At 31.9% G+C, this 9,951-nt stretch overlaps 1 protein-coding gene across 1 annotated transcript; it reads left to right on the forward strand.

Annotated features, from left to right (window-relative positions):
- Nucleotides 1-5,639: 5,639 nt before the first annotated feature.
- On the forward strand, nt 5,640-9,123 carry LOC122579541 (uncharacterized sugar kinase slr0537). Its single transcript, XM_043751729.1, has 8 exons — nt 5,640-5,893; nt 6,865-7,128; nt 7,250-7,321; nt 7,585-7,623; nt 7,924-8,031; nt 8,123-8,220; nt 8,501-8,612; nt 8,726-9,123. The coding sequence occupies exons 1-8, from the start codon at nt 5,723-5,725 to the stop codon at nt 8,978-8,980; spliced, it is 1,119 nt and encodes a 372-aa protein (XP_043607664.1). The 5' UTR covers nt 5,640-5,722; the 3' UTR covers nt 8,981-9,123.
- Nucleotides 9,124-9,951: the final 828 nt, after the last annotated feature.

Genomic DNA, 9,951 nt, shown 5'->3' on the forward strand with positions numbered 1-9,951 from the left:
TCAGTAGTGGAAGTTATTGATGTAATGTGGCTATGGTGTCTAGACATCATGTATTAGAATGTGTATACTACAACTGCCTTAATAGGGCGCAGTGGCATCCCTGTGTTGCAATGAAGGTTTGGGCCCTGGGAGACCAGGGTTCGAATCCGAGCAATCAAAGGTTTCCCCCAATTTAGCTTTATGCCTTCTGTAGCGGCTAAAGTGGTGTGGTTTTCCCTCCCTTGTGGTTCCCTGACTCGTGGATCGGTCGCTAGTGACTACCTGCCCAATTGGATGTAACGGCTAGCCGTCCCGTGACACGAATGTTCAAAAAAAATTAGAATGTGCATACTCTTGAAACTTAAAATAAATATTGAAATTTTAAGTTTAATGTTGAAAATCAAAAATAAATTTGCTGATAATATAATATAAATAACTAGCCAGAGGTCAAAACTTTAGCTCATAGATAGAGCTTTTGTTTAGATGTAACTGAAGGTTTTGTTTGTATAAATGTATTTCAGTATTTGTTTTTGTTTGTATAAATGTATTTAAGTATTTGTATAAAATAAGTGAAATTAAAGCGTATAAATCGAAAAACAAAGTGATTTCTGGAGAATTTTAGCCTAGTAGTGAGCATGTATTTCTTTTCATTTCATTGTTTCATTCGTTATGTTCTTTTTTTTTTGTTAGTTATGGATCTTTGGTTGATGTAAAAAATGTTCAATTTCTTAGCCGCTATGACAGCCTAGTACGGCTTATTTGATGTACATATTCTTCTTCAACGCCTTGCAAATACTACAAATAATATTATTATTATTTACACTTTTAGTTAGTATAAATAAATTGGAAAATTTGTCACACCTTTATGTGTGTAAAATTATATTAAACTAAAAGTATATATAAATTTATTCACATTAAAAATTGTGGTATTCTAAAAGTTTACAGTTTTTAGTGTGAATTTTCATATTTAATTTATCACACCATATTTGCTCACACTAACTAAAAATGTAGTGTGAACAAATGGGTGTAACAAATTAAGTATAAAAGTTCACACTAAAAAATGTGAATTTTTAGAATACCACAATTTTTATTATGAATAAACTTTTACACACTCTTAGTTCAACATAATTTTACACACATAAAAACGTGAATAAATTAAAATTTTATTCACGCTAATTAAAAGTATGAATAATTGTAATATTATTTGGAGTGCAATTAGATTAATAAAAGTTATAACGTTTTAGTAAATATATAAAACGAAAAAAATGCCATTTAAATCGTTAAAATATTATGCATGGAATAATGAAAACGTCACTGAGTTTGTAGGGAACTAGGGATCCGTGATTTGAGGTAGTTTTGTGATCGGACAGAAGAAAGTATCATGCAAATTATTTGTGCTTTTGTCTTCTACTGTGCCCTTTTCATCATTTTATATTTTGTATTCATTTTATTTAATCAACTGAATTGCCCCTTTCATCAGAAAATGGGTTTTTACAAGATGTTACAAACACACATCATCACAAACAAAGATGTATCTTATTATAACTCCAGGCTAATCATTCTTGGTTTCGTTTTGTATTTTTGATTTATAATAAAGTCCAAAGGAATGAAAGCAGGATCTTATTGATATCTAATCTAACTTCGGTGATGTTTTATAATGATAGAATCTCAATATGGGTATGTTTAACAAAATTAACTTAAAGTAGTTGAGGATAGCGCTTATTCTTTTGATTAATCATGATGTATGCATTTTTGCTACTTGCAATAACAACTAAAATTATGCGATAAGACTAGTTTTGTAACAATGGATGCGGCGATAGAGATGTGAAACTTTTTAGATTTGATAGAAGGTCGTGGCGATTATGGAGGCAGTGATAAAAAGTTGCAGGTGATTGTGATTGTAGTAAATGATAGCTAGAATCTTTTGAAGTTGGGGTCAATTTCATAAGTAAAGTTAAATAACTTTAACTTGTGGATTTAAATCAATGGACAAATATCAAAGATTAAGTTTAAATTTTAATCCTTGATTGTAATTTATAGGTTAAGGTATGCTTTAACACTACTACCTATAAAATTGATCATAACTTTAGAATATCTTTTATGAGAAATGATATTAGTACATACAACTTAATAAATTTACTACACTATCACATTATTTATTTGTACATTATTTTGAAAAAGCTATACAATATGATAAATTAATTAAAATGTGTAGTAAATTTATCATCTTTTTTCTTTTATCTTATAAAGAATTGGTGAAATGTGGTGGCAATGATCATGGTAGTGGGGCAAAGGAAGGTGGTTGATAAGAAAGAAGTTAGTGTATCTTATAGCTTGTGACGTGTGATTGGAGACATACATAGAGGTGATTTAAAAGTACAATGGATTAGGTAATTGTTTTAGGTCCCAAAAATTCTAAGGTCTCAATATTTTGTATTTTAGACTTAATGTTAGGATTTTGGACTAAGTATCATTATATAATTTGCATTACAACACTCTTTTGATTTTTGCATTAATTCTGCATTTTTTTTATTATTACTAATATTTCAATAACAAAAGTCGAACTATATATATATATATTTTACTTTAGTTTATATGGTAATAAAGTAGGCCCCACAAATTGATCTCGTTTGAAGCCTCCAAAAACCTTAAGCCGCCACTAGACATACAAATCTGCTTTGGTTACAATGATTGAAAAAATTAAAAATGATATATACGATTAAAGCTTATAGATTAACAAAACATATCTAAGATACGTGAAAAACTGAAAATATTGAAACATGGGGAAAGAGAACTAATGCAAATTTATATGTCAATAGTTGAGTTGATTATACATGTTTAAACATATGAACTTAAGCATATGTACCATACTCTAAAGATATATACCAAACACCTAACAAAAATCAAAGTGAGATACAATACCAACTCCAACTGCCGGATGAACATCTTTCGCTGCATCCCTGTCGTTGGAGCCTTGGAGGGTCTCATCGAACGCCAAAGGTCGGGGTGAACGGCTTCACGGCGTGAACGATGAGGCTTGTGTGTTTACAAATTGTAATTTCAGATTTAAATGAATTATGATCCATATATCTTTGTTTGAGATATCAACTTACATCAATTATTGAAATTTATTTGATCGTATTCAACTTACATTACTTATTCATATTATTACTGGATAAAATTAGGAAAAAATTTTACATTAACACTAATTTTTTCTTCACAAATATCAAGGAGATTAAAGCGCATGTTTATCTAAAGTTTAACTTGAATGGAGGCATACGGCACGGATAAGGCAGCTTTTTTGGGTGATAGGATTTTGGATTAGAATATTTCAAGCAAAAAAGCCAAAGCTATAGCAAGTGGCTTGTAAACGACAATTGTGTTGTGGCATCTTGCTCGCCTCTTCTATACTCCCAATCACTACCCCTTTTCACATCTTACATGACAAACTGCATAAAATGATAACTAGAGCGTATGTAATGATTACAGTACCACACCAACTTCGTGTGCTATGTTACAGTCATATAAACACCATGTAGCAATCACTCAACAATAATATTACATCAATAATAAATTAGTAATACCTTTATAATTGAATCACACCATATTCATTTTTCATCATCTTTATCTTAAGATTGACACATTTGAATTTTATATATATAAAAACTTCATTAAACTATAAATTACAATTCTAAAAAAAGTTATAATAAACAATAAAGTTTATAAAGAAAATAAATTAAAGTTTTAATATATATATATACACTAGTCATAAGCTTGCGCGGTGCAGCGGAATAATAGCGGCGGAAGTGGTGACGGTTGGCGACGGCAGCCGTAGCAGTATAGTTTTTAATGTAAAAATAGTTAATGTAAAATCTGTGTAGTTTTTTTAGAGTTAAATGTAGATTTTGCACATTTAACTAATTTAGGATATTATAAATATTTCAAGTTAAGATTTTGAAAATAATGAATACTCATATAATATAAAGGATGAGTGTTACGAGGTTATCAACCACTTGATTGGGAAAATTGAATGGAATGAAATGATTTATAATGTAGTATATATATATATATATATATATATATATATATGAGAAAATAGAGTATGTGGTTGTTAGACACCCAAGTTTAGGTGTAAAACACTTCACATACTAATGTTTTAATATATTTATAAATGTTTGGCCCTCATGTTTTTTACGGGTGTCTAACAGCCACATAAACCCTAACATATATATATATATATATTATAACTTCTTTTAAGCTATAATCTATTTTAATTATTATAACTTTATTTTTGTTACTTAATATCTACGATAAAAATGTTTTTATTTTGTCGTTGTATTGTTTCATTAACTTCAACTTATTAAAAATTTATTATCCACAACAAAAAAAATTTAAAAAGTTTTTGGTATTAAATTCATATATATATAGGGTGGTAATCAAATGAGAATCAATTTAAAATAAATTTATTATTCACAACAAAAAAAATTTAAAAAGTTTTTGGTATTAAATTCATATATATATAGGGTGGTAATCAAATGAGAATCAATTTAAAATAAGAGCAAATAAGAACATTTAAAAATTACATTTTGATGCATTAAAATAAGTTATCTAGTCCAATGCATTAAACTATATTTGGATAAAACTTTTTGTTAAAGAGGACTCACAACCTATTAATTAAATAAGTTATCTAGTCCAATGATATTAATTTTTTGTATAACTTTTATCTATAATACCTTATAAAGCAAACTGGATTCCTCCTTTAACTTAATTAAGAACCTGATAAGACAAAAATGTCCTTAAATAATCTTCCTTGCTAAGCACCCTCTCACGTGATATACCAACTATGCCCTTCAACCATTTTCGTCTCTAGCAAAGTAAAACCCTATCAACGCCACCACTAGATTGTCTTTCCCACCACCGCCGCATTACGCGGGTACCATGCTCGTTTTAGAAAACAAAACTTTCCATATGTCCTAAAGTTGTTCACAAAATCCTGCCATATAATGTTATTTACCCTTTTGTTCATTAATTTTTAATTGTTCATTGTTATTTCAAATTCAATGGTTCGATATGATAATAATATGGAAAATGACTAATCCTCTTAATAAAATGTTGACATATAGTATCCACTAATTCTTTTTCCTAATCTTGTACCCTGATTTTTTCACATGTCATGATCCAATCGCTAGAAGAATTTTTTGATTAATTTGTTAGGAGGATTAATTATTTCCAAATAATGAAATCACTAATTGCACAATGCACATGATACAACAATAATATGTTATTCAAATTAGTGAATTACTATAGCTTCCAAAAAAAACATAAAAACACAAAAATGATACGAGTAAATAACATTACATATTCTTACCAGTGGTAAACACCACCCTTGCCTCTGGAGACAGAGGTCATGGGTTTGATCCTCATCCCATGCAAAGGTTGGAGGGCCTTTTCTACCATTTAGGTAGAAACTGGAAGCAGCTTTTTCTACCATTTCGATCCTCTCTACCATTTTAACCTCCCCATATACCGTCAAGATATTGGGGCTCAAAACCCACAGAAGGCGGTACTGAGCAGATACTTACTTAGCATTACATATTCTTAAGCAACCCAATTCAAAATCAACTTTTTCATGTTTATTACCACAGTGGCTATATAAATGACAAGAAAACAATAAACAGGAAGGGGCAGGGAGATATACAGAGACACAAAAACCTCAAACCCACCCCCACCACCACCTCCAATTATGGGTGCTGAATTTCTCCCAAAGCCCAGTCAGAATCATGACATCTCCGGCGAATCGGACGGTCCTCCGGTCATCTTAGGCCTCCTTCCGGCGGCTTTAATTGACCACATAGCAAGGGTTGACCAAACAATCCTGTCCACAATTCCCGGTGAACCTGGTGGTTCTTTCCCTGTACACTTTCTCCCTCTTAACTTTTATTCATTTGGGTTTAAATTTTTTCATAATATAAGCAATACCATGTAATAAATTGTTTAAATTTCATTGCTTTTTCTACATTTCTACAACAATACCCAATTTCGTCGGGGGAGGTGACACGTAGACAGATATATATTATAGTCTGCATCCAGACAGACCTCAATTTCATTGCTTTATGTGTTAATTTTAGTTATAGTATATGGGTTTTGTTTCTTGAATGTTGGAATTTTAGAAAGATGAAAGCTTTATGTGAAATCTTTGAGTAGTGTAATCATATGGATTGGTTTTTGATCTGAACATTTAGTATTAGTATATTATTTGGATATATTAAGTTCACTACATGCCATTACTTTTGATCTAAGTATTACTAGTAATTTTGGAAAATTTAACATGAGATGTGGCATATTGATATATTTGTGTAAGTTTCCAATAGTAGAAGCTTTTTGAAGCAAGTCAGTTTTAGACAGAAAGATGCCATTTTTACAATAATCTTGAAAAGATTATGAAGAATAAAACTTGACTTATTCACCTTCTAGCAAAAGTTTATGTGTCACTTTTGTCATTTTTCATTTCGCAAATGACAAAGCAGAAATGTGTGTAGTGGGGGTGGGTGTGGATGGGGTAATGTTTAGCTAGATAATGTGATTTGGATTCGCAGTGATCTGTGCAGAGTGTTTGGGTAAAAGTGGTTATCATTTTCTGATTATTTTTCTCATTATAATTAAGTTTGGGGAAACAGGTGAGTTGTTGTAAGAAAATCGAAACATATATATGCTTTGATGAGCTAATTGTTAAAGTCACAATCTTTAAACACATCCAAAGTATGATCAAAGTGTCTTACTAGAGTAGATGTATTAAACTAGGGCTGGACCATGTTAATGTCGAATTCTTTCTTTTTTTAAGGAATTTTCTTCATGATTTTAAGAAAAATGTTCCGGTTTCGGTAGGTTGCAGCAGAGGAGTTGAAACATTTACTAAAGGAGGTGGATGCCCATATTCTATCTTCTTCATGTGATCTGCCTCCTATAAAGACTATAGCTGGAGGAAGTGTGACTAACACCATTAGAGGGCTTGCAGCGGGTTTTGGGGTCTCTTGTGGAGTAATTGGAGCTTGTGGGGGCGATGAACAAGGTGACATGTTCGTGAAAAACATGACCCTTCATGGTGTGAACATATCAAGATTAAGGGTGAAAGATGAACATACGGGTCAGGTAAGCTTGATAAAACCATAAAACACTCAAAAAACCAAACAGTTTTCTTGTTACTTTTTGAAATTGAAATGCATTTTTGATGCGGATTCGGTTGAGATGTAATTGGTAAAACTCTATACAGTGCATTTGTTTGGTTGATGCATTGGGCAATCGGACTATGCGACCATGCCTTGCTACTGCTGCTAAAGTACAGGTACACTCTACTTTCATATTCGTAGTTCTTCCAAATCTTAGAGGTGGCTATGTCAAACCATATCTTTAGTAAGTATTCTAAAATCCTAAAAACAAGAAGAGAAACTGTGCTTTGTGGGGCGGCCCGACCCAACCCATATTAAATGAGTGCCCAAATTTACCCGTTATCAAACCTACCAGATCCACCCACAGCCACCGATGAATTTTATAGGTTTCTGGACAAGATAAGGTTTAATTAATTATCAACATGGTTTTTGTTTTCAGGCAGGTGAATTACAGACGGATGATTTTAAAGGCTCCAAGGTAATTAAACATTTAATTCTCAAATTTTTAGCTTGATCTAAAGTCAGAGTTATGCAATGTTAGTTGAAAAAAGAAATTTGTGATTGGTCCCTTTTCTTATTCTTCATAATCCGTAGTGTATTCACTTGACATAAAACAAAAATAAAACAAATCTCTATTAAACGACTATCAGGCTTCCTAAAGTCCAATAAATTAAATCAATACTTTTTGATATTATCGTCATGATTGGAATTTTCCCTGTTTTAATTTATCGATGAATATAGCATTTGTCACTAATCGTGTTTGTATACTGTGTTACAGTGGTTGGTTGTCAGATATAATATATACAATTTAGAAGTTACTAAAGAGGCTATCAAAATGGCAAAACAAGAAGGAGTTCTTATATCTCTAGATTTAGCTAGTTTTGAGGTAGACCCTTGTATGATCTATTAATCCGCATTTCATATCTTTCTTTAGCTACGAAATATACATTTTATGTGACATTCTATCACATGGTCAGATGGTTCGAAAATTTAGGGCACCACTTTTAGAACTGCTGGAGTCGGGTAACATTGATCTTTGCTTTGCAAATGAAGATGAAGCCGCTGAACTTTTAAGGTGACAGTTTAGTTGATGTGACAATTTCGATCATTAATCTACGATTGGTCAATGTATGTCATGTTTCTCAAATGGGTTTAATTCAGAATTTAGGATTATTATCATAATTATAATGTTATAATCTTCAATTTTGTATAATAAATGGACAGAAAGAATGTGAGGGTCAGCCAGTCCAATTCATTTCTAATTGTACTGAAAAGTTAAAATGCCCATCCCCATTGTGCCTCCTGTCTGTTGATCATGACCTCCCGTGCTTAATTTTTTTTACATATTGTTGTAGTGATGAGCAAGTGGCTCAACCCGAGGCTGCACTTGATGTCTTGGGCAAATACTGCCAATGGGCAGTGGTCACATTAGGTGCTAACGGATGTATTGCAAGACATAAGAAAGAGGTCAGCCTCCAAATTTTTAACTTTTTGAGATTAAATACCTTTTCACAAAAAAAATGCCGTTTTACAAAACTTATAGTGTTTGTATGATGTATATACATAAATAAATAATCCAGGTTGTGAGAGTTCCAGCTATTACGCACACGATGGCCATTGATGCAACCGGGGCTGGAGATCTCTTTGCAGGTGGATTTTTGTACGGTTTGGTAAAAGGACTGTCTCTTGAGGAATGTTGCATAGTCGGGTCTTGCAGTGGTGGATCTGTGATTCGGTCGCTTGGTGGGGAAGTATCGCCGGAAAACTGGCAATGGATGTATAAGCAATTGAAAAACAATGGTCTTTCTGCTCCTAACATTGTAAATGATGTCTAGGATGAGTTATATTTATGAACCAAAAAAGGTCTTGTATCAAGTCCAAGTTGTTAAGTTAGACATTTTGTCTGTGTCTTCTCTAAATTTTTGGAATGAATTTCTAAGACTGATCAAATATATGATGAATGACCTGTTTTTTGTTTCGTTTTCCTTTAGAACCGCACACACTTGCCGCTACCTTCAACCTCTTGGTTGGTAACCTTAGGTTAAACGGCTGCTAATCTTTTTACTCATTCTACCGGAATATTTTAACTGGGATGAATTATGGTCTTAAGGGTGGTAGAATTATACTCATGACTCACGAGCAACTTTTAATGTTTTTCTTGGGCCAAAAGTACTACGTCTTCTAATTAAATAATTATAGAATTAAGTTGTACTTTATGTTTTTTTAGTATACTGCTAAAACTGTTACACTACCATTTTAAATAGGAAAATGATTAATCAATTTAATTCATATGCCTAAAAATCAACCTAAAACCTTAGCAGTTTGACATGTGGATTCCACTAATTCTCTTTTCTAATCTAACTCCTGATTTTTTGACATATCTCCATATTAGTTTGAATTTTAGGCATACAAATTAGGTTGATTTATCATTATCCTTTTAAATATAGCTTCAGTATATTGGGCTCATAGTATGCATCCAAGAAACGTGCAGGCGTGCGGCCCAGGGTCTGCACAACTATAGACTATTTAGAATGCCAAGTTGAACTGCTTGGAGCCTTGGATGTAATGGAGTACTAGAGTACTAGACTACTAGCAACGTATATCGTCAACAACATATATTAGATCATAACAGATCAAAATTTAAGTTCCATTCTTTATAGATGTTTAAAAATTGGAAGAAAAACAAAATGGAAAATTTATTTTGTTCTAAATTTGATAGGTTTTATTTTATATTAGCATAGCTAAAACAATATACTCCATCCATTCCATTAACACATTTGACTAACATAAATAGAAATGTAGACAC

This window comes from Erigeron canadensis, chromosome 8 (genome assembly GCF_010389155.1).
Source record: "Erigeron canadensis isolate Cc75 chromosome 8, C_canadensis_v1, whole genome shotgun sequence".
Classification (NCBI taxonomy): domain Eukaryota; kingdom Viridiplantae; phylum Streptophyta; class Magnoliopsida; order Asterales; family Asteraceae; genus Erigeron; species Erigeron canadensis.

Excerpts from the sequence above, each read along its gene's own strand:
- LOC122579541 (XM_043751729.1), top strand. The coding sequence starts at position 5,723 with ATGGGTGCTGAATTTCTCCCAAAGCCCAGTCAGAATCATGACATCTCC. Across the intron at positions 7,624-7,923 it reads ATGATTTTAAAGGCTCCAAG|TGGTTGGTTGTCAGATATAA; the intron begins GTAATTAAACAT and ends ACTGTGTTACAG. Across the intron at positions 8,613-8,725 it reads TTGCAAGACATAAGAAAGAG|GTTGTGAGAGTTCCAGCTAT; the intron begins GTCAGCCTCCAA and ends TAAATAATCCAG.